Source organism: Esox lucius, chromosome 14 (assembly GCF_011004845.1).
Source record: "Esox lucius isolate fEsoLuc1 chromosome 14, fEsoLuc1.pri, whole genome shotgun sequence".
NCBI classification, from domain to species: Eukaryota; Metazoa; Chordata; class Actinopteri; order Esociformes; family Esocidae; genus Esox; species Esox lucius.
Window position 1 is genome coordinate 17,622,961 of NC_047582.1, and position 26,447 is coordinate 17,649,407.

At 39.5% G+C, this 26,447-nt stretch overlaps 1 protein-coding gene across 2 annotated transcripts in view; it reads left to right on the top strand.

Moving 5' to 3' along the window:
- LOC105014997 (astrotactin-2) overlaps positions 1 to 26,447 on the top strand; it is a 410,989-nt gene that overhangs the window by 354,790 nt on the left and 29,752 nt on the right. For both annotated transcript variants that reach the window (XM_020053557.3, XM_034296748.1), the window contains exons 18-19: positions 6,862 to 6,995; positions 7,757 to 7,905. In XM_020053557.3, the coding sequence (XP_019909116.1) occupies positions 6,862 to 6,995; positions 7,757 to 7,905 (283 nt within the window). The remainder of the gene's footprint in view (positions 1 to 6,861; positions 6,996 to 7,756; positions 7,906 to 26,447) is intronic.

Here is a 26,447-nt window from a genome sequence, read left to right on the forward strand (position 1 = left end):
TTTAATTGCTTCAAAACATTGTTGAAAAATAAATGGCAATTTCTCGAAAAGGTATTGACATTTAATATAAAAATCAAGATATCCGTAACTTTTCGCGCATGCACTAAATCTGCAGTAGTCTGATGTTTTGCTCCACCACCACCGATATTGTCAAAACGTTGCAGACAGCCCAGGCACTTGAATGCACGTTTGCAATTTCAAAACATGCACACAAATACATTTTACCCGCGCGAACGTTGCCTGCCATTATTAGGGCCACCAGCGATGGATTTTCAAAACACAAATGAAAGAAATAAACTGTGATTATACACCTGCACTCTTAGCTTAATGTCAATGCCGTCAGCCGTCTGTGGCAATCAATTAACGCAATTTTGAGATGCAAAGCAATTTTATCCTAAATAGGGATGTATTATCGTAGAAAAATAAACTAGCGCTTCATCGGTCACTAATCTGGTTATGCGCACCCACCTTCACGCGTATGATGATCACACACACAACAACTGAGGAGCACAATTGTTGTATTGGTTCAAATAACTATGTTTTTAAAATCTTAAATAAAAAAATCTAATATGCAACATGTCATAATTATTATTTCAATTAAGTAATCCAAGACGTAATCATACTATTTTTCAAAAGTATCTGTAATCCAATTACAATATTCTAGTTGGTAACGTAAAGGATTGCAGTTACTGTTTTTTTGTCATCTGCGGATAACTTGTAATCCTTTACTCCCCAACTCTGAGTATGTTAAGAAATATATACTGATGAGGCAAAAAATTATGACCACCTGCCTAATATGCTGTGAGGCATTTACTCTACAAGACCGCTGAAGGTGTCCTGTGTCACATCAAGACATTAGCAGCAAATCCTTCAAGTCCTGTAAGTTGTGAGGTGAAGCCTCCATGGACCAGACATGTTGGTCCAGCACATCCCACAGATGCTCAATCAGATTGAGATCTGGGGAATTTGGAGGCTAGGGCAACACCTTGAACTCTTCATTATGTTCTGAAACCAGTTCCGTACAATATGTGCAGTGTGGCAGGGCACATTTTTCTGCTGTAAGAGGCTGTTGCCATCAGGGAATACCATTGCCATGAAGGGGTGTACCTGATCTGCAACAGTGTTTAGGTAGGTGGCACATGTCAAATTGACGTCCACATGAATGCCGGATTCAGGGTTTCCTGGCAGAATATTTCCCAGAGCGTCACACTCCCTCCACCAGCTCACAGTGCATCCTGGTGTCATAAATGGCGCATACATACACGGCTGTCCATGCGATGTAAACAAAAATAGTACTCATCGGACCAGGCTACCTTCTTCCACTGATTCAATGTCTAGTTTCGACACTCGTGTGCCCATTGCACTTTTGATGGTCATCATGGGCACTGACCAGTCTGCAGCTACACAGCCCCATTTGCAGCAGGGTGCAATGCACTGTGTGTTGTAACATTCCTCCCATAACCATCATTAAAATGTTCTGTGACTTGTGCTAGAAGAGCTTCTGTTGCTTCAGACTAGACAGGATAGCCTTTGCTGCCCTCGACGAGGGCACTCAACAACGGGTCACAACAGTTTGTGGTCTGTCTGTCTTCGGACCACTGTTATTGGGTTCTCACCACCGCTCACTGGGAGCATCCCACAAGCCTTGCCGTTTCAGTGGTGCTCTGACCGAGTCATCTGGCATAACAATTTGGCCCTTGTCAAAGTCGCTCAGGTCTTTACTCCTGCCCATATATCCTGCATCCAACATGTTGACTACGAGATCTGATTGTTCGCTTACTATCTAATCTACCCAGACCTTGACATGTGCCCTTGTTAGGAGATGAGCAGCGTTATTTGCTTCACCTGTGAAGCGTCATAATGTTTTAGCTCATCATTGTCAACTTCTCAACCAGTCCTGTATTTGGGTTTTTACACTTAAATGTAGAGTTTATTGTCAAAGATGGTTGCTTTAAAGATTTTTGGTATTTCATTTTCATCCAGACATCTTTATTTTATCTGAAACCTATCTAAGATAACATATGATACATTTGAGATTCCGAAGACCAAACGACATTTTATCGCTAAAAAAGTTTTGTTAGCAATTTTCTTTTTTACAAGACCCCTACCAAAGTCATCTCGGCTGCATTTCAGCCATTCTAGAGGCCGAACTAGCGCTATAGTTTTCACAAGGTTTTTACTTCTATGGCAGATAAGCTTGCCCGATATATAATGATAAGAGTCAAGAACAGATCCAACACCTTGTTTAATTCTCTATCTGTATCTGAGGCCATTCACAAGGCAGACGTTTAAGACGATCTATGTATATAACTTAATAGAATAGCAAAAGCAAACTATTATGTAAATACGCTATCTAACTGTAATGGATGTCCGTTCAAATTATGGAAAACATTAAAAATCCTGAAAGAACAGTGCCACCACTATGCTGCCACGAGAGATCGTTTTGGACACTGTACCTATTTCTGATGCCTTTAATAGCCACTTTATTGCTGCAGGTGATCTTTTAGAAAAATATATCTATACCTACCCCATATGACAGAGAAATACAGTGGGGAGAACAAGTATTTGATACACTGCCGATTTTGCAGGTTTTACTACTTACAAAGCATGTAGAGGTCTGTAATTTTTATCATAGGTACACTTCAACTAAAACAAAAATCCAGAAAATCTCATTGAATGATTTTTAAATAATTAATTTGCATTTTATTGCATGACATTAGTATTTGATCACCTACCAACCAGTAAGAATTCCGGCTCTCACAGACCTGTTAGTTTTTCTCTAAGAAGCCCTCCTGTTCTCCACTCATTACCTGTAATAACTGCACCTGTTTGAATTCGTTATCTGTATAAAAGACACCTGTTCACACATTCGATCAAACAGACTCCAACCTCTCCACAATAGCCAAGACCAGAGAGCTGTGTAAGGACATCAGGGATAAAATTGTAGACCTGCACAAGGCTGGGATGGGTTACAGGACAACAGGCAAGCAGCTTGGTGAGAAGGCAACAACTAATGGCGCAATTATTAGAAAATGGAAGAAGTTCAAGATGACGGTCAACCTCCTTCGGTCTGGGGCTCCATGCAAGATCTCACCTCGTGGGGCATCAATGATCATGAGGAAGGTGAGGGATCAGCCCAGAATTACACGGCAGGAACACACTACGCCGTCATGGATTAAAATCCTGCAGTGCACGAAAGTTCCCCCTGCTCAAGCCAGCGCATGTCCAGGCCCGTCTGAAGTTTGCCAATGACCATCTGGATGATCCAGAGGAGGAATGGGAGAAAGTCATGTGGTCTGATGAGACAAAAATAGAGCTTTTTGGTCTAAACTCCACTCCCTGGGTTTGGAGGAAGAAGAAGGATGAGTACAACCCCAAGAACACCATCCCAACCGTGAAGCATGGAGGTGGAAACATCATTCTTTGGGTATGCTTTTCTGCAAAGGGGACAGGATGACTGCACCGTACTGAGGGGAGGATGGCCATGTTTAGCGAGGTCTTGGCCAACAACCTCCCTCAGTAAGAGTATTGAAGATGGGTCGTGGCTGGGTCTTCCAGCATGACAACAACCCGAAACACACAGCCAGGGCAACTAAGGAGTGGCTCCGTAAGAAGCATCTCAAGTGGCCTAGCCAGTCTCCAGGCCTGCACCAAATAGAAAATCTTTGGAGGGAGCTGAAAGTCCATATTGCCCAGCGACAGCCCCGAAACCTGAAGGATCTGGAGAAGGTCTGTATGGAGGAGTGGGCCAAAATCCCTGCTGCAGTGTATGCAAACCTGGTCAAGAACTACAGGAAACGTATGATCTCTGTAAGTGCAAACAAAGGTTTCTGTACCAAATATTAAGTTCTGCTTTTCTGATGTATCAAATACTTATTTCATGCAATAAAATGCAAATTAATTACTTAAAAATCATACAATGTGATTTTCGGGATTTTAGATTCCGTCTCTCACAGTTGAAGAGTACCTATGATAAAAATTACAGACTTCTACATGATTTGTAAGTGGGAAAACCTACAAAATCAGCAGTGTATCAAGTACTTGTTCTCCCCAATGTAAATAATAGAGCAATACATGGAAATCTAGTAATTATGCAGGAACACTGATTATAAGAGCCAAGGGTTTTTACTGAGTCTTTTCTTTGAAATAAAGGTTTTATTTGCTGCTAGTTATTGGCACTAAGAAAACTACAGGTGCCCATAAGCTAGATCCATGCTTTTTGTTAGTGCTATAGCAATTGTTTTGGAGCTCTCATGCATTTATTTAATCTAACATACATTTTGGGGGTTATATATAATGTTAGAAAACCGCTCATGTGCCCCCACTGTATAAGTGTGGCAGCTATATTCCTTGATAATTATTGCTCTACACTATCTCTAAGTTGTCATCACTTGCTAAAATCCTTTTTTCATTTTGAACAGATTTCAATGGAGAAAATCAGTGATATTGTCAATGCTGTTGATGAGAAATGTAGCTGTGTTGCTCTGTTTGTTGACCTGTTGACAGTTTTCAATACAGTAGATCACTTGCCTCATTTCCACTGGTGCCAAACACTGGCGTTTTACCAGAAATATTTGTGTTTCCATTGACACGGCCGTTGCCGAGTAGCCTGGCTCTCACTTGGTGCCAAGCCCTGGATTTTTACGACTGCAGGTAGACGGGTTACATGCTGCGAAAACACCACATGTTGTGCTATTCCAATAGTGATCATTTGCTTAGTCTTTATGCTTCTCGTAATGGTTTTCATCCGATCTAACGAACAGATCCCTGATAAAATAAAGAAAATGAAACAACAGTACAGGGAAGCAAAGACTCAAAACCGAAAGAGTTGGAACGACCAAAGGTGGTACGATGCCATTGACTCAATCGAAAACCTGAGTGCTGAGCCCAAGATGTAGCCTGCAGAACATATAGCAACACAATGACCTCTGAATTCTCCCAAATCCTTCTATTAAATAGTTTTGACAAAATACTTTCATCATTATACCCAGTGTTGTGGTTTGCTGCACTTCAGTTCATTGTCGTACTCCCCTTTTGTTGTTTTTCTGTTTGTTTTCCTAAGAAGAAACATTAAAAGGATGTTGCCTAGCTTGATGCCTCGTGTCCTGCCTCTCAGTCATGAAATGGGCCTGGTCAGGGATTCTTGTCTCCGGTTTCAAAATTACTTTAGTCACAGCACACAAGCTATTGAGGACATTTCACTGATGGAATTCAGTCTACATTTCTTGTAGTCCACAAAGGAGTTCCACAGAGCTCAATTTTGGGTCCTATATTGTTCACTGCATATAAATGAAACCGGTAACTCTATTAGAAGTTGCACATTTCATTTTTATACTGACGACACTACTATATACTACAGTTCCGTCTCTTGAAGAAGCTGTTGCACATCTGCAATCTGATTTCTAGTGAAGTTATGCACAAAACCAACACTTTGAGGCTTGCTTTGAAATTTCAATCCAGTCTGATCAAAGCAAAGGGCAGAGGCTTGCATCGGAGTTACACAACTAAGTGACGGATGTTTGATGTTCGGATGTAGGTTTCCAACCCTGCAAAACATTTCTCCACTCTACACACTCTGAATTGCACCCTACCTGAAAGGTCGGTCCAACAGGTAGCATAGAGAGGATCTGTCTGCATGTGGAGTTGTGAACCTCTCAGCTTGGATGTCAATTCACCAACTCAAGTTCAGCCTAAAAAGAATGGAACTGTTCACCTTACCAGTAGATGCCTATCCAATCCAAGATCTCTCCATCATGGTACATGTTGTAAAGCACCTTGGTGTGACCCTGGACAACAATCTGTCGTGGTCTGTCATTATGAAAGCAGTGACTCACTCCAACATGTTCATGTTTTCTACAACATACTTATAGTACTGCTTTTATTCAGGCTGGATGTGTTGCAGGTCCTAATCAATCAACCCTCCCCTCCTATGTTTTTTTGCAGAGGCAATTAAAATGTGCGGCAAGCAGAATGATTAGGGGGAACGAATGACAGCCTCGAGCTCACATCATTACTTGTTCCTAATTGTCTCCCCTGTCATTTCCCTACAGTGTAGTATCAAGCATCCAAGCTTTAGCATATCTTACAACAAACAAGTTGCACACCAAAGCAAAGGGCAAGGCTAGTATAAATCCATGTTCAAGATTAAATTATGAGTCAGACTGTCTAAGAAAAATTCATGGTGTCAATTTTTTTTTTCTTCTAACTACTCTCATGGTCTTCATTTTGCCTTGGTCAGAGAAACTGTAAAGTCTTGTCCTGCGTTGATATTGTGTTCACACCGAAGAAAGTTAATACATTGCCGGCTGGCCTTTAGAGCAAAATATGCAGATTTGACAGATCTGTCCTTCTTTAATACAATTTAAAGCCAATGCCCTTTTTAATTCAATTCATTTGATATTTGTTCTGTGCTAATGTATGGAATTGTCTAATAGTAATTGCGATTAACTGCAGAAATTAGATTTTCTGCCATTGATTATTAGAAAAGTTTGATAGCACTTTTTCTTGAATATTTTTTCTTGCTTTCATTTAAAGTCAATTTATTTATCACATAAAAATTATTATAAATATAAAAGTTGAAAAAAATAATGGTCCTCAAGCATCAAGCAACGATGAAACAACTTTGTCTCATATTAAGTATAGTGAACAGTTGCCTGGCAAAAACATAGAATATGAAATAATATAAAGTAGCTGTAGTTTCTCCATTGACCGTTTAATCAAATGCACATTTATAATATGACTATAGTCCCCCAGAATGCAATAATTGACTAGAATTTGCAGCAAAATCCATCTTGGATGACTCAGAATATCACAGGAAGGCAAAGTTTAGAAGATAACTGCATTTTCTGTTACCGTTTGCAGGTCTTCAAAAGTACCATGATGAGTTCATACTGGTGTGAAGGAAAGGGCGATGTCATCGAGAACTGGTGTAGGTGTGACCTGACTGCCTTCAACAATGATGGCCTTCCCAACTGCAGTCCCCTAAAACAGCCTGTGTAAGTCAGAACCTACCTCTTACTAAACCATCCCTAGAGATTACATCTACCCCATCCTTTGGGCCAAGACAAACCTTTTAATTGCTGTCAGTCTGTCTCAACACCCCGTGCTCACTTCCTTAAAAAAAAACCTGTCTAATTCTCATACCCAAGCTCGGTAGTGAGTCACCATACACCCAAACTAATGTAACACTCAGAACTTTTGGAGAGGAATAGGCGTTGAATCCACAGTGGCTTTCTAGTGGAGTTTCACATTTAATGGAACTACTTGCTTATTTTATTTGTCAAAAAATGTTGGCTAACTTTTCATTTAAATTGTGCATAATTAGTTAAATACACATATAAGGTTCTTGGTCTGTACATTTTAGTAATTTAGCAGACACTCTTACCCAGAGACATTTACTGGAGGAATTAGGTTTAACTCAATCTTTCGGTTACTAGCCCACAACCACTAGGCTTTCTGCCGCCACAGAACAGTCAATAGGAAAATAAACTACTGGAACTAGACGCTCCATTGCCAACATCTGCAAAAGCATGATTTGTTAAAAGCACAAGAACTACTGTTGCTCGTCATGTAATGGACACACACTGTGTCATGACAGATATACTGTAGCGTTTGTTTATGTAGTCTGTCCACAAGAGATTAGTCGAGGAGTAAGCTTTAAGATCCTGGGAAACCAGGAACTAAGTACCAGTTGAATTGCGTTAATGTTACAGGATTAAAGTGACACCCCCACCTTCCTCGGCTCTCTCTTTCTCAGGCTTAGACTGGCCCCTCACCTGGAGCCCTCCAGCACTATGGTGGCCCTGGAGTGGCTGGATGTGGAGCCACTGATTGGCTACAAGGTCTCTGATTACATTATCCAGCATAAGCGGATAGAGGATCCCTCGGAAGCAGAGATCTACACAGGTAGGTAGGCTGCTGGTATACTTCCCTTTGTTCCAACTGACAGCAGTTATTCGCAGTTGTTTATCCAATAAGAAACCCAAAGGTTCTTCAGTGACCAGCCACATTATCTAACTCAGCTCAAATGATCAAATGGGGCAGTGTCTTTTGTCATTATTTTACGGAAGAGGGGTTTTTGAGATGAGAAAATGAGAGAATGATGCAAGGCAATTTGACAGTCTTAATTGAAATTGACCTCTGATTATATACGTCTAGGGAAGTATGTCAGAACATTGGGTGATAGGGATTTATTAAAAATTAGAAAATTTGGATCTGGAAGTCAGATTTAGTCATCGGCCATGTGAACAGACGATTCATCACGCCAAGAATAAAAAGACTGAAGAGCCAAGCAAAGAAGCCTGAGTGTAGTGAGCACAAATAGGCATCCTGGCAGGGGTGTGGCAGGAACAAGGCAGTTTTTTTTTTTTACTGTGTTTGTGACTCATCTCGGCATCAGTGCTGTCCAGGATAAAGATAAAACAATGTCTTTCTCTTGGCTAACCTCTTCATCTCTCTCCCTCTTTCTCACTAATGCTTCCTTCATTTTTTCATTTTGTCTTTCTCTTGCTTCACTCAACTTCATCCAGAAAGTAGATAGAACTTAGTGACAGTGACTATTCTGTACTATAAAAAACAGACCTATATTGCTTTAATGCAGATGGACATCTTTGATGGTAGATGGGGCCACAATACACAGAAACACATTGTTGCCCGCAAATAGAAAACATTGGTTTACGTTCTAGAGTTTAAGGTGCTACAAGTAGAATTTTATAGAATTGTTCATTGTCATTTGTTCAACATATTACTGCAGTAATAGTGGAATGATGTTTCACTGTACTACCCACCTGCCACTGAATATAATATTTGCCTATTGATTTCTCCCCTACAGCAAATAATTGTGGTCAAAAAGAGAATGTTTCTTTTCAATTGACTGGGGAAAACAGCCAGTGTAGAAATCATTGTCATTTCCTGGTTAAAATTTTTGCCGGACCGTGTAAGTGGAGCCAGATAAGAAGAGAGAATGTCACTGACTCACAGACTGACTGAAGCGGACTTGTGAACTATAGGTCCCGAGTTCATATCTTCTCACAGGTGAAGCGGAGTACGCATTGTGAATTATTCCGTATTGATGAAAACTTTGCTGGCTGAAACTGTATACAGTTATATTGCAACTGTTCCTGGAATGGAATAGTTCATCTTCAGTCTGGCTAGCAATTGCTAAATTTTTATGATTATTCCTAGGAAGTTAGTAGATACTAGTAAGCCTATTACTGGCTAATAAGCTGTTAAAACGGCCAGTGGCTAAAGCAATACAGTTCATAGACACTATTTGTGGTGTAGGTAAACTTAATAAGAAATAGTCAGTTTTACACAATCCTCAATGGAGTCTAGCGACTGCTGAAATTTGTAATGCCTTGGTGTAGTGGTTAAAGACAATGCGTCTCATGTGGAAGACCTAAGTTCGAATCTATTGAGAGCAATGGCATTTATTCATTATTTCTGGTAGATTCCACGATTCTCTCGTCTGTTCACTTGATGAAAAAGTTAGTTACTGTCGCCTTTGTTGATAGTTACTGTATAAATGTCATTCACGAATGAAAGAAAATGTATGTTGTTTTGCCATAAGAGAAAAAAATATGTTCTTATGGAATAAAATGAAATAGCTTTGGCAGACTAGCTAGCATTTGCTCAATTCTTATGACTATTCCAGTAAGTTAGTAGATACCGGTAAAGCTTATTACTGGCTAAGATGCTGTTAAAACGGCCAGTGGCAAACACAATACATAGCCGCTATTTGTGGTGGAGGTTAACTTAGTAAGAAACGTTAGACAGTTTAACTGTATCAATGTCATTGATACAGTTAATGCCATAAAACGGCCAGTTAAATGTCATAAAACAGTCAGTGGGAAAAGAGGATTTGTTTAGGATAGAGACAAGAGGCTGTACTGACATCCAGCAAATGTACAGCTCCATATTGTAGTGGTTAATGACACAGCCATTAATGTGGGTGACCCTTGTTCGAATCTTGAGGTGGCAACACTTTCTATTGCGGGCCAGCTGAACTAGGCTTGCCTGGTTTCTAGTTTTTTTACAATGTTTGTGTTAATGATGGAAACATCCATAAAATGTTGTACCAATTTACCATCTCAATTATTTCTAAATATACACTACCATTCAAAAGTTTGGGGTCACTTATAAATGTCCTTGTTTTCAAAAGAAAAGCATTTTTTTGTTCATTAAAATAAAATAGATCAGAAATACAGTGTAGACATTGTTAATGTTGTAAATGACAATTGTAGCTGGAAACACCTTATATTCAATGGAATATCTACACAGGCCTACAAAGGCCCACTATCAGCAACCATCGGTTCCAATGGCAAGTTGTGTTTGCTAATCCAAGTTTTTTCAGTATAATAAGCTATTAGAATACCCTTTTGCAATTGTTAGCACAGCAGAGATCTGTTCTGCTGATTAAAGAAGCAATATAATTGGCCTTCTTTAGACTAGTTGAGTATCTGGAGCATCAGCAATTGTGGTTCGATGAGATGCTCAAAATGGCTGACAAAGAAAAGAAACAAAGAACTTTCTTCTGAAAATCATTGGTCTATTTTTGTTCTGTGAAATGAAAGCTAATCCATGTGAGAAAATGCCAAGAAACTGAAGATCTCGTACAATGCTGTGTACTACTCCCTTCACAGAACAGCACAAACTGGCTCTAACCAGACTTTAAAAAAGGAGTGTGTGTTGCATAACAAATAGCCACAAGGGGATTATAAAGACTGTTCTACTACTGCAAAATACATTAGATTGTCTAGGTTGAGAAACAGACGCCTAATCGGTCCTCAACTGGCAACTTCATTAAATAGTACCCGCACAACACCAGTCTCAACATCATCAGTGAAGAGGTGACCTTGGCATACTGGCCTTCTAGGCAGATTTGCAAAGAAAATGTCACGATAAGTCTTGTGCAGGAACCCAAAAGCAGACCAGGACGAGGTAATTAGAAAACACAAGGTGAGTATTTATTAGGAATTTGAATGTGGGAAAACGATTAGGTTCTGTTGGTCAGCAGGGAGTGAAGCTGGAAGACTGGAGGTTTCTGTTCTGATCCAAAATGTGCTGCAGTGAAGTAGACAGCCAGGCAGGTAAGAGTGACAATCCAGGTGAGTAACTGTAGACAGAGGTACAGGCGGCAGATTAGCGATAGGCAACAAGACAAAAACAGAAAAAGACTTTCAAAACTAGCAGCTGGATACAAGCGCTAAACATACTGGTTACGCTAACAATCCAGCAGGGAATGGATGTCTGGTCGTGGCTTATATGGTGCAGGGAATGGTAATCAGGACCAGGTGTGCGGATTGCAGCAGGTGTAAGTGGTTGGAGACTCAGCCGGGATGTGTTCAGGAAACTCAGGGAAAACGAACTTCAGACTAGAGCAAAAAAGTGTGAGGTGTTTGGATCACAAAGGAGAACAGTTGTGAGACCCAGTCCAAATGAAGATATTCAGGTGGAGTGCTTAACGTGTAAAGCATGGTGAATGCAATGTGATGGTCTGAGGGTGCTTTGGTGGTGGTAAAGTGGGAGAATTGTTCCAAGTAAAAGGGATCTTGAAGAAGGAAGGCTATCACTCCATTTTGCAACGCCATGCCATACAATGTAGATGTCGCTTGATTGATCGATTTCCTCCTACAACAGGACAACGACCCAAAGCACAGCTCCAAACTATAGAAGGACTATTTAGGGAACATGCAGTCAGGTGATATTCTGTCTATAATGGAGTGGCCAGCACAGTCACCGGATTTCAACCCTATTCAGCTGTTGTGGGATCAGCTTGACCGTATGGTACGTAAGAAGTGCTCATCAAGCCAAACCAACTTGTGGGAGAAGCTTCATGAAGCAGGGGGTGAAATCTCTTCAGATTACCTCAACAAATTGACAACCAGAATGCCAAAGGTCTGTGCTGTAAGTGCTGCAAATGGAAAATTCTTTAATTAATGCAAAGTTTGAAGGACACAATTATATTTGAAATTAAAAATCATTATATTTAACCTTGTCAATGACTATATTTCCTTTTAATTTTGCTATATTTCCTAGTCAAACACATTTCATGCATGTTTTCATGGAAAACAAGGACATTTCAAAGTGACCCCAAACTTTTAAAGGATAGTGTATAAATGATTAGTGTGTTGAATAATCACTGTACTTTAAGGGGTGCTGTTTCATTTGTTGGAGTAAGATATTTGCATAATGACAAGATGTTGATGAATCACTAGAGGGGACTATTGACCCACTGAGCATTTCTGAATTGTCACCCCATGGTAAAACATAAAAAATGAACAATTTGTGTAAAATATTGGGTTGGATTCAAAGTTAAATATTCAAATAATAGCCATTCTTGGCTACCTTTTATTTTTAGAGTTCCAATTTCCATCTGTAGATGTTCTATAGATATCTTTTTCTAAAATGTGTTGATAGCATTACTATATTTTATTTACCAACAGCTTGCTATGATTATTGCTAGGTTTAGACTTAGTTAAGGGGCAGGGTTTGGGTTAGGATAAGGGATAAGTTAAGGGATGACTTTCGGTTAAGGAATTGTAGATAGTAGAATGTAGAGCGTCTAACAAAACACTTTTGGGTCTCTCAAAATAGTGTAACTTAATTCTCTTCTATTTCTGACATGGTAAAGGTATCGTCATTGGTGTAAACCTATTCACGTGTATGAGGTATATACTTAAGCCTCAAACATTTGGAGTGTATGGTGATTTTGTTCAAACCATTGCATTAAGGTTAAATGCATTAGAAGGCCTAACCATAAACACATTTAAAAATTGCACATTGTGTATTCTGTTGTTACTCTAAAACTAAGCCAATTTAGTAAAAAATAATAAAATAAATACTAATTACCTTTTTTGTTTTTGTGGGGGGTGGGATTGATTCGAGGGGTAATCTTGGGGCCAAAAAAAGAGTTGCCCGTCACTGCTTTAATATGTATGTTCACTGAAACACATGTGGCGATGACAACAAAGGATTTCAGTGTTATGTAAGTCTTTGATTCCCAGTTGTCATCTCAATGTGTAATCAATGGGAAAAAAGCATTGGCATGGCATCTCAAGATTTTTCTATTGGAAACATCCTCTGGATCATCTATCATAAATCATAAAAACACCAGTCTGAGTGGCTCCCAGTTTTACAGGAGATTGGAATCAAACCCTCCATTGTTCTTCAAACTTGGGGATCAACCATGCTGATACAAAGTTGGATAGGATTGGAGATGGGAGTTTATGGAATAATGGGGACTTCGTAAAATCACAAATTATTCTCTCCAAAGACATGGGAAAAAGAGTCTGTCTGCCCAGCCAGTCTTACAGAATATAAAATGCCCTATTATTGATAATGCCCTATTTTGGCCAAGTTCATACAATCTTTACAGAAATTGTATGAACTTGGCCACCTTTTAGATGAAGGAAAATAACTAACAGAATGTGTAAATATATGAAAATTTTTTTCTTTTTAAATCAGACTGCTCATATAAGCCACACATCAGCTTTCCAACCTGCTAAGTGAATTGCATACTTTTCAAATTTGGAGTTTAATACCAAATATTATTCGAAATGCTGTCGAAGGCATGAGACTCTCTTGTAGTTAAATACACAGCAAACCAAATGGCTTTTGCATTTAAAAAAGGCTTCAGGTGATTTCAGGTTGGTCAGCTGAAGTTTGTTTGCTTAATACAAATGATATGAATAATGTTTAAGGCCATGTTACTGAATTTGTCTGCTTGACATTCAAATGTCAGTTAAGATAGGTGGCTAGCATTTCTGGAGACTTGTGGGTGCTGATGACATTGCCAACAGTGGCATGATTTCTTTCAGACTGAGAAGAAATCTGCATAAAATGTGGCCAGTGTTTTCAGTGTGATTTTATACTATTAGTAACACATTTGTGCCAGAATAAATAGATCAGGAAAATCTGTGACAGAACTTCGTGGAGCAATCTTTTGGTTCATTATTTTTGGTCCATTAGTTCCAATGAAATGTTCAAAAACAAAAAGAATAAATCATTAAATAATGTAAATAATATTCTTATTTCTTAATGAGAACGACATAGTCATCTAACTGTAAGATGACAGAAATATTTTGTGCACAAATGATCAGTGTTAATGAAGTTTGACAATGTTCAAACATCTAGTCAAAGCTAATTCATTTGAAATGTAGCAGGTGCCGTTAACCAATGGAGTACACACATAAAATGTAATATATTCAACCAAAGCAAAGCTACTGTTGCTAAGTTTTTTATAAGCAATAATGGCACAAGGGTGTGTGGTATATGGTCAATGTACCAATATGCCATAGCTGTTCTTAGGCACGACGCATTGGGGACACCGTGCTTAGTTGTGGTATATTGGCAATATATCACAAACCCCCAGAACTGCCTTATCGTGCTTATAAACTGGTTACCAACTCAATTTGAGCAGTACAAATATGAGGTCATACCCGTGGTATACAGTCTCATAGAACATGTCTATCAGCCAGACATCATTCATGATTGAAAACACCTGTTTATAAGCTCTTATCTAACACTGTTTTGTGCCTCCTGCCTGTTTTTGCCACACTCCTGGCTGCAATGTAACGTAGGCTCCTGTGTCATCTGCTCTTGTGCACCACTGATCAAAAGTAACATCACAGAGAATACTGATCTGAAGTGTGATTCACGATAACGGTTTCTTCATTTAGGGACGTCTACAATGTTAAGCGTAATGAATCAAGCTAAGCAAGGTGTGTATGACAGTGGATTTGGAGTTAGCTACAATGACTAGTCTCGTGAAGCAGCTATTTTTGTCAGTAAGAGTATGAGTTGGCATTATACACTTAACATAACAAGCCAACTTTATTGAAACGCTGAATCTTGCATGTATTTTAAATGAGTCAGTTGTGCCAGTGCAGTGACACTCAACTAGTAGAAGCCGGTGTTAACTATGAACTAGCTATTCATACATCATAGTCAAATGTGCAGGTTTTCAGCATAGTTTGGTGAATTAGGTGTTTGAATCATCAACACTTTTCAAACCGTTTTCCAAACATTTGTCTTTAAGTCAGTGTGGAAAGTGTTTAGTCTAATTGAAACCAGATAGTAAACACATTCCATCATTAGTCATTTAGACATTGCCGGAGTTAGACTAGTGATCAGTACATAAATATGATGTTTTTATGCCCACAATCTGTCTAGTCTACAGCACAATCACCTCCAGCAGACCATTAGTCAACCATGGGTCATCACAACTACAGGCAAAATGCCTCAGCTCAGAGGGTAAGACAAATGCCCTTCCCCTCTGATTCTTCACCTGTTATCTTAGTGATGATTAGCATCATTTAATCGATTAGATTTATTACTTACCTTCATTTACCTTCATTTTCAGTTTTGAATGGCAGGTAATGTATTGACGATTTATGGTTTGATAATATAAACACAGTGGTGAAGTTACAGTAGTGAAGGTAGGCCCTGATCATTGACTAAACCAAACAGAAACAGTATCAGTACTGTATATATGTCAGTTTCTTCTCTTATGTATCTTTACATAATGGTACTGGAAGCTAGCCTGCACTAGGGACTTTATTCATTAAGTTTGTATTTTAAAATGAGTCCAAGCAGCCATTGAAAGACAATGAATTGAATCAGTGTAGTGAAAGAAGGTTATGTTTGTTATCCTTTTGCTCCTTAGGGATGGAACATGTCAATTAAGGAAATCTATCTTTATTTTGAAAGCCTCCCATTTCCACATGGCAAAGGTAGTTGCCCTCACAGGCAAAGCCAACATGGGCTTAACATGGCGCAGCACCCAACAGAATGGGATCTAAGAAAACTGATTCTACAGTGCATTGGGCCTGGGTGCAACATATTAGTTATTTAGTTGGTAGAAGTTAAAGTCAGTTTGGAGTTAAAGCCTGAATCCCTCTTCTGTGACCTTGTGGGCTCACAAGCTGCTAAGGTTCATAATGAGACAGACAAGCAGCGTTATGCACCTTCCTATGAAATGGACAGCTTAACTTGGATCCTCAATGCTTAATCCTGTAGTCTGGCAAAACACTCTCCTCCCCATTCGTCCCTCCGGCACTCCACCCACTCTACCAAAATATTGTGGTGATATCTGTGCAAATTTCACAACAAAACCCTGTGTGCACCTAAGGCTATTGGACTGTCTGCCCGCAAATATGTTTTGCATTTAGTAATCAAACTGAGGAGAATGTTTACATATAGCTGACCAATGCTAGGGAAAAGCACAATATTCTCTTACCACCATTTCTAAACAGTTCTTTATTGTTTTGTGTTGGCTTTTTGTTTAAAAAATAAATTAAACAACAACCTGGTACCTACATTAGGGGCTTACTGGAAATGGGAGCAGAGAGTCCTAAATATATTTTTTTGCCATCCTTCGCTCATCTCTCTTTAATTATTTCCCTTGTTTTCTATATGGTTTGGACCAAGGAAGTGCAGTCAACTTTCATATACTGCTTTTCAGATCCCAGCCCTGTGGGTTTATACAGTCAATATTTCTTGTTTCATGTGTAGGGATTTATTGAAATTCATGTTGGTATATTTTACTAGTATATCAAAATATATTTTGGTATAAACCAATGGCCTTTTTCCACAATTTGGAGTCTCCACTGCCAGAGCATATATATACAGAGAAAGAATAGGACAGTCTCCGCCTGGTATCTCTGTCATGCATGAAGCTAGCTCAAAGACAGGAGAGGTACGGGATCTGTCACTCTATTGCTAGACTATACTTGAGAACCCGATATAAATAAATTAAATATGTTTAAATATTTTTTAATTCTATTATTCATCAGTTGTGTTTTTGTTGGCGTTAGGGAGTGTACATTATTTATAATTAGGGATACCTAGAGGGAGTTGGTGTCACGGTTGATGAGGCACCAGCGCTCAGAGAACGGAGGACATTTAATAACAGAACTTGAATTATAACAAAAGGAACACTACACAACTACACAGGACTGAACCAAACAACCGAAACAGGCATACGCCAAATGAAGACAGATAGGATGCAATGGGAAAGGAGGAACTTAAATAGGAACAGTGATTAGGGAAACAGGTGAGGGCGATAAACAACAAAACAAGCGTCTGTGATCCAAACAAGCAAGCAAGTTTATTTATATAGTATATTTTATTTATATAGCATTCATACATAAAAGCAATTCAATGTGCTTTACAATGAAAAGACAGATATAAAAATGCAATAGAATAAATCAGATTGTTACAATTCCCTAATCACCCTCCAGGGGGACTTTCCACTCCAGTATCTCAATTCTTTCACTCCAGCGCTAGGATGAATCCGTCAGTCCCTGTTTGAGATAATCTCTGCATCAATGTTTTACCCTGCATTTCCAGGGGGACATTTATGCTGTGTATCTACATGCATTTTATATTAATCCTTAATGAATTACAGTAACCATAACTGTTTACTGTAACACTACGGTATCTCAATCCTCACGCTCCAGCGCTTGGATAAACTTGTTAGTCCTTTTGTGAGAAAATACATTGATGTCTAAACAGCAGCACAAGAACTTGCATTATCCGTCATCCGCAGATTGTTACATTTACACAGAGGTTATTCCTCTGATAGCACCAGAACTTGCATTACAGAAAAACGATTGGTAAAACAGCAAAATAGAAATAGAATAACAACAAAATAATAAAACATTGAAACAAAGAAAGAGAGAAATGTTGGTTCATCCAGGTATTTCATCCAGGTATTTAAAGAAAGGTGATTTAAGCAATTTTGAGCGTGGCATGGTTGTTGGTGCCAGACGGGCTGGTCTGAGTATTTCACAATCTGCTCAGTTACTGGGATTTTCACGCACAACCATTTCTAGGGTTTACAAAGAATGGTGTGAAAAGGGAAAAACATCCAGTATGCGGCAGTCCTGTGGGCGAAAATGCCTTGTTGATGCTAGAGGTCAGAGGAGAATGGGCCGACTGATTCAAGCTGATATAAGAGCAACTTTGACTGAAATAACCACTCGTTACAACCGAGGTATGCAACAAAGCATTTGTGAAGTCACAACACGCACAACCTTGAGGTGGATGGGCTACAACAGCAGAAGACCCCACCGGGTACCACTCATCTCCACTACAAATAGGGAAAAGAGGCTACAATTTGCACGAGCTCACCAAAATTGGACAGTTGAAGACTGGAAGAATGTTGCTTGGTCTGATGAGTCTCGATTTCTGTTGAGACATTCAGATGGTAGAGTCAGAATTTGGCGTAAACAGAATGAGAACATGGATCCATCATGCCTTGTTACCACTGTGCAGGCTGGTGGTGGTGGTGTAATGGTGTGGGGGATGTTTTCTTGGCACACTTTAGGCCCCTTAGTGCCAATTGGGTATTGTTTAAATGCCACGGCCTACCTGAGCATTGTTTCTGACCATGTCCATCCCTTTATGACCACCATGTACCCATCCTCTGATGGCTACTTCCAGCAGGATAATGCACCATGTCACAAAGCTCGAATCATTTCAAATTGGTTTCTTGAACATGACAATGAGTTCACTGTACTGAAATGGCCCCCACAGTCACCAGATCTCAACCCAATAGAGCATCTTTGGGATGTGGTGGAACGGGAGCTTCGTGCCCTGGATGTGCATCCCACAAATCTCCATCAACTGCAAGATGCTATCCTATCAATATGGGCCAACATTTCTAAAGAATGCTTTCAGCACCTTGTTGAATTAATGCCACATAGAATTAAGGCAGTTCTGAAGGCGAAAGGGGGTCAAACACAGTATTAGTATGGTGTTCCTAATAATCCTTTAGGTGAGTGTATGTGCTCTATATAGTGACACAGTGAGTCTATAAAGCTGTTGTCATTCAGTTTGAGAGCCATATATATTTGAGTACCATCTGCATACCTATGGTAGTTAATGTCGTTGTTCTTTGGCCCGGAGGTCACATTTATAGATTGAACAGAAGCGGTCTGAGAACTGATCCCTGGGGAACTCCGCATGTCATCACCACCCTATCAGATTCATGATTGCCAATGGTGACAAAGTAACTCCGGCCATCTAAATAAAATCTGAAACAATTAAGGACAGTCCCGGAGAGATCTATACAATTTTCCAGCCTGTCTAAAAGTGTTCTATGATTTATAATTTCAAATGCTGTACTGAGATCTAATAGAAACAAAACTGTTATTTTTAGTATTCAGCCATATAGTATTCAGCCATATATCATTTACAAATTTTATCAGAGCCATTTCAGTACGGTGGTGAGGTCGGGAAGCCTGTCTGAAATTTGTCTAAGAGACTGCTGGGTTGATTGAAGACAACCTTTTCAATGACCTTGGCTATAAAAGGGAGATTTGATACAGGTCTATTGTTGTTCAATATTGATGCATCCAGTGTTCTCTTTTTTAATAGGGGTTTAATGGCAGGTGTTTTTAGAGAAGTTGGGGAAATGCTTGATTGCAGAGAGCCATTAACTATTTGCTGTAGATCCATAGTTCTAGAGTTAAAAATAGTTCTAAAAAAGTCAGATGGCTGTGTGTCGAGACATGTGGAAGTTTTATGATGTCTAATTGTTTTTCTAGGGATGTTTGATCAATTGTAATAAATTGTGACATAATAACCAAGTTCTATCTTGGTGGTCGTCGGTATGGTACAGTGTCATTACAGTGTCAACTACTGTGTAGTTCTGATGGTCGGTCTAATACTTTAAATGTTTTCACTAAGGAAACAAATTCATTACATTTCAAAGTGGACATGAGTTCTGATGCTATCTGTTTAATTGGGTTTGTAAGCTTGTTGACCATGGCAAATAGAGTGCAGGTATTGTTGATATTCTTGTTGATCATTCCTGATAAATATTGTTGTTTAGCCCTGTGTAACTCGTAGGTGAAGCTACCAAGGCTTTGTTTATAGATGTCATAGTGGATTCAAGTTTAGTTTTCCTCCACTTATGTTCCACTTTCCTACATAATTTTTTCAAGGCGATTACCATCATGGTGGTTCTCCGTGGTGCTTTCTGTTTGCTCATAGTTTTCTTTACCTTTACTGGTGCAACACAGTCAATATTTTGGCGTTAAAATTATCCAGGAGTACATCAACTGACTCCAAAATCCAAAAGAAGGAGAGAGGGTGTTGGATCTCACTGATGTGACGTGACAGTTGGATATCTCTGAAACTCAGATGGAAGGCCCTTTCCTTTCAGCTAAATACATTTTCTTATAATCCTTTCTCACAATTTGATGAGAAAGTGTCTCTCTCCTATACCCAGAATAATAATTACAAACCAGCGATAAATTTGTAAATTGGGAGCCAGGAAAATAAACAACAAAGTTGGCTCCGAGGTACCACAATACATTACATTTGTTTGTACAATAATGCATCGCACTTGTGGAGTAGCGTAGAGGAGTTGCAACATACTGTGTGCCTATATGGTAAATTAATGTCATGTAATGAAGTCATTTTACATGGCTTGATACTTTGAAAAAATCCTGTTACTATAACACTCATAGACTGTATATATAATGGAAGACGCCCTTTCGCTCTTTTCCATTGGTGAAAAATGAAGCCACCAGTGTCCTGATACGGCGCTGACATCTTGGACTTGCGTCTGCGCAGATAGCGATCTTGGGACCAGTTCTGCGCAGTAGCTATGCGCAGTAGCGAGAAGGAAGTAAAGCCGCAAAGCCGCGAAATCAACGGCCCCACCCCTGTGCCCCGCCCTCACTCTCCCTCGCAGAATGCGCATACCGTAATCAATCGCAAGTCCAAGTACAGTACAACCTTTGCTTGTTAAACCTAGACGATATGTTATAGCCTAACTTACATCAAGTCTAATACAAAAATAATTGGTAACTTCTAGCTAACGATCACCTGCTAGCTATTAACATGGCTATTAACGAGGCTTGTTGTCTTTTAGCTAACGTTAGCTAGCCCATTACATTTATTTACTAATTAAATAGCTTATAAATTTAACTTACCGAAAAAAATTCAAAGATTGATTGGAAATGCCAGATCGGTTAGCACAATGTACTGCAGAACAACCCATTATGTCCGTGTGAAATTATATCAATTATAGAAATTTAGAGATTAAATGTAAAGTTCCAATCTCCTCAGTCCTCCGAAGATTCAGTGGCTCCTCGGCTCAGATAGCTGTCAATCACAGCTGTGAATCACGACGTCACACCACCGTTTTTAGAGCATTAAATAACTAACTAAAAACAAACTTATTTTAAAAACAAACTCTTGAATTTACATTAGCGTGATACAAACTACAGTAAATGACAGAAACCAGCTTCGGAAAAAATATATTTGAAGGGTAATTTAATTGTTTAGTTGGTCTCGCGTCCCATTGAATAACATGGGGAGGGCGGGGTTTATGACCTATACTGGGACCACTCACCAGGGGGCAATCGAGACGTTTTGGCTTCACTTTTCAGGGCTTGTGCGGCACGCTTGATAACACTTCACAAATGTTCAAAATGGCAGGCTACCTTGACACTGACAAACTGATAATTTGATCTAAAATCTATGTATTCATTAGCCCTATTTATGACCATGATACACAGTAGAAGCCCTATACACCGAGGTCTGATTGCTTTTGGCAAGTTTGAGGCCATGCCTTCACCCAGAAAATGTCATTATGAATTTCCTTAGACTTTTAAATAGTGCTGAAACTGACCAAAGGCTCAGACACTGTCCATTCAGTAGCACACAGGGAATTTGTTTATGCTGTTGTGATGTAATCCTTTTGTCTTTGACTATTCTTTTCTTGGACTGCATTTATCAGGCAATTGGTCTAATGTAAAATGTTCTTTTTTTTCTGATAAGGCTGACCTGATAAATACAATAAAACAACCATGCATACAGCCTGGCAGCTGTGGTAGGTTCATATCTTATTATCCTAGGCCTACCTTTCGAGTTCAATAATGAACTAATCTGAAATGGCAACATTTAACTATGCTGCATGTAAAATGAGCAGCGTCTCAGTTGCAGCATTCACAACTACATCACAACATGTCCACATGGAAGACTTTCTGTCTTATTTTACGAACGTAACCCTATTGGTATCAATCTAGAAATTATTTTCTTCTACCCTTCAAGAAGGCTTCAGGACGGGTGACTAAGATTGCTCTCTTTTGTTTTACATGGATTCTTTTCACTAACCAAGTGGACACATTTCTGCTCTGTTATCATCCTCCTAGATCTGCCCACTCACTGTGACTCTATGAACCACTAGGACCTCCTCTCTACTCTTTACAAGTTAGGTTTCTCAGGCTCAGCACACTTTTGAACTGCATCCCTTCTTCCATGTGATGTTCAGTTCTGTGTTTGCCACGTGGGCTCTCACTACTCGGGTCCCTGAGGTATTGGGTCCCTCTCTTCTCTTCATAAAACTGAGTGATTCACTCTTATCCTCATATGGTCTTTCCTATCATTGCTATGCAGAGGACACACAATACATGTTTCTCCTTCTGACACCAAAGAGGCGACACATTTGTACATCCTTGGCCTGATGTCAGCACAAAAGTATGCAGAACTTTAAGGTTACATTAACCTCAACAAGATGGACCTCCTCTTGAAAGAATATTGACATGACCGAGGACAACACTGTTTTTCTCGGCAGATATTGAGATGCAGGTTCATGCTCTGACACACTGGTAAATTATTACCTCAAACAGGAAGCTGCACAGATCCTAATCCAGGGAATTTTTTCTGTTTGTGCCATCAAACCCCTGCAACTTATCCAGAATGCCACAGCCCACCTGATGTTCAACCCTCCCAAGTTCTCCTGTGTCACCCGTCCTTCCTGTCCCTACAATTAAATTGGGCCTTACATGGGACGTTGGATGTGGTGAGGGCTTGTTGTTCTCTAAACTGAGGTCCATTTTCGCAGATTTGTTATTTTTGTGTAAGCTAGCAAAACCAATGGTACCTGCATACTACCTTGATGCTCAATGCAATCTGAATGGCAAGGCTACTGCATTGCTTTAAAAAAAGTAGCCCTCCTTTTATTATTTACTGTGGACTCTTATATTTTTAAGCTGGATAGTTAATGGATAATCAAATGGATGGAGGCAGTAAATTATCTAACTGCATTTGAATTATAACCTAATTACAGTGGATATAAAAAGTCTACACACCCCTGTTAAAATGCCAGGTTCTTGTGATGTAAAAGAATGAGACAAAGATAAATAATTTCAGAACTTTTTCCATATTTAATGTGACCTATAATGTGAACAAGACAATTGAAAAACAAACTGGAATCTTTGAGGGGGGAAAATTTAAAATATAAAACCTGGTTGAATAAGTGTGCACACTTTGTTGAAGCACCTTTTGATTTTATTACAGCACTCAGTCTTTTTGGGTAGGAGTCTATTAGCATGGCACACCTTGACCCACTCTTCTTTGCAAAAGGTTTGGGCTCTGGCTGGGCCATTCCAAAACGTTAATCTTTTTCTGGTGAAGCCATGCTTTGTGATATTTGGATGTGTGCTTTGGGTCACTTCCTTTTCAGTTTTCTAACGAACGCCTGAAGGTTTTCTGCCACAATTGCCTGGTATTTGGAACTGTTCATTATTCCCTCCTCCCTGACTAAGGCACCAGTTCCAGCTGAAGAAAAACAGCCTCAAAGCATGATGCTGCCACCACCATTCTTCAGTGTGGGTATGGTGTTCTTTGGGTGATGTGCAGTGTTGTTTTTGCACCAAACATACCTTTTGGAATTATGGCCAAAAAGTTCAACCTTGGTTTCATCAGATCATAACACATTTTCCCATGTGCTTTGAGGGAGACTTGATGTCTGTTTTTGCAAACTTCAGCTGGGCTTGGATGTTTTTCTTTGTAAGAAAAGGCTTCCGTCTTGCCACCCTACCACATAGCCCATTCATATGAAGAATACAGGAGATTGTTGTCACATGTAGCAAACAGCCAGTACTTGCCAGAAATTCCTGCAGTTCCTTTCATGTTGCTGTAGGCCTCTTGGAAGCCTCCTTGACCAGTTTTCTTCTCATCTTTCCATCAATTTTGGAGGGATATCCAATTCTTGGTTATGTTTCTGTTATGCCATATTTTCTCCACTTGATGATGACTGTCTTCATTGTGTTCCATGGTATATCTAATGCTTTGGAAATTAATTTGTACCCTTCTCCTGACTGATATCTTTCAACTATGAGATCCCTCTGATGCTTTGGAAGCTCTCTGCGGACCATGGCTTTTGCTCTGAGATGCAACTAAGAAAATGTAAGGATAATCCTACTAGAACAGCTGAACTTTATCTGTGATTAAAGTTTGGGTTCTTAGAAATGTCCTTGTTTATGAAAGAAAGTTATTTTTTGTCCATTTAAATAACAACAAATTGATCAGAAATACAGTGTAGACATTATTAACATTGTAAATTACTATTGTAGCAGGAAACGGCAAATATCCAATGGAATATTTACATAGGCGTACAGAGGCCCATTATCAGCAACCATCAGTCCTTAAGTTAAAATGGCACGGTGTGTTTGCTAATCCAGGTTTAGCATTTTCAAAGGCCAATTGATCATTAGAAAGTCCTTTTGCGGTTATGTTGTGCTGATAAAATAAGCAATAAAACTGGCCTTTAGACTAGTTCTGTATCTTCAGCATCAGCAATAGTGGGTTCGATTAGAGGCTCAAAATGGCTAGAAACATAGAACTTTCTTCTGAAACTCGTAAGTCTATTCTTGTTCTAGGAAACAAAGGCTATTATAAGCGAGAAATTGCCAAGAAACTGAAGATCTTGTGCAACGATATGTAGTACTCCCGTCACGGAACAGAGTAACCTGACTCCAACCAGAATAGAAAGAGGAGTGGGAGGCCCTGGTGCACAACTAAGCAAAGGACAAATACATTATTGTCTAGTTTCAGAAACAGACACCTTACAGGTCCTCAGCTGGCAGCTTCATTGAATAGTATCTGCAAAACACCAGTCTCCATGTTAACAGTGAATAGGCAACTCCAGGATGCTGGTTTCTAGGCATAGTTGCAAATAAAAAGACAAATCTCACACTGGCCAATAAAAATAAAATATTAAAATGGGCAAAAGAACACAGTCAGTGGACAGAGGGAGAACTTTGCCTGAAAAACGGATACAATTACGTACATGAGTATGATGAGAGCGGCACACCCCTTACACCTTCTACAGTGTTTCTTTTTCTTTACAGCATTTTATATCATAGTATCATTTTGACAAAATGACCACTAACAGGTCCCCATCATCACAAAAATAATATAATTACATTGGTAGGAGGGACATAAATTATCATAACTAGAGCTGCAATGCAGGACAAGAATAGCAGCAGCTCAAGCAGGTACGGTACAAGGAACAGGAGAGAGATAGCAATCAAGTTGACTCACATTGGCCTACCTTATTCCATGATATTTATTAGATTTTCTGTTTTGACTGCATAAAATCGAGTAAAGCTAATTAAACTAGTTTCCCTAATGTTTTGCTAATTGAAAATACTATTTATTTTCTCTCCGTCCATTTCCATTCAGATTGACATTACCATCTCCTTTTAACTTTTAATTCTGTCATTTTATTTACATATTCCATTGTTTAGTCAGATTTCTGTTTTGTATGACTTTTATCAACAACAAAAAAATCTTGAACACCACTAACAGCATTTATTTGTATGGTTTCATTGCAAAATAATTTTTTACAGTGCGGTTATTAAAGGTGATAAGCTCACAATTCCTTTTCACACATGATTTAATTGTGTTGCATTCAGAGGGGGCGAAGGATAAGAATTAGGGAGAGGAGTAGTAGAGGAGTGAAAAGGAGGACATTGAGTGGAGAAGATGTCAGGAGAGCTAGAAAATATGAGATCAGGAAGGAAATTGAGGAGTCACCCGCTACCGATGATGTCATCTCACATGGTGCTGTCAGACAGCGAGACATGCCATTTGATATTTTTATTTTAGTCCCAGTTTCATCCTCCCATCACTCCTGGTAGCTTATCAGGATTTGCTGCTGTCAAATATGTCCCCCACACCTCGCGCTCCTCTTTTTCTCTTCAGTCTCTCTCTCTCTCTCTCTCTCTTCCTCTCCTGTCACCCCTCTATCCTATTATCCTTCCATCCCGCTCCTCTCCCATGATGTCAGCTGTATCCCTTAACCCCCCACTCCCCTTTACATAACAACTCCATTATTTGCTTCAAACGGAGTGCACTGTGACACAGCGATAAGCCTCGATTCAAAGAGATTCAATTAAAAGGAGATAAACAGTGTCCTTGAGGATGAGTGCAGATAACAGATTGGAGTGACACAGCTGACTCTCTTTGTTTTGATAATTAAAGATGACCTCATTGCTAAAAATGGATGCCGGTTGCCTCCTCATCACGATTCACCATCAGCAGATTGAAGAGCAGGCAGGAGGCCAAGACGTTTTTTTTTTGGCTATGTCTGTGTTTGTGCCACACACATAGTTACTCTCCCACTCACTCTCTGCAGGGAGGGC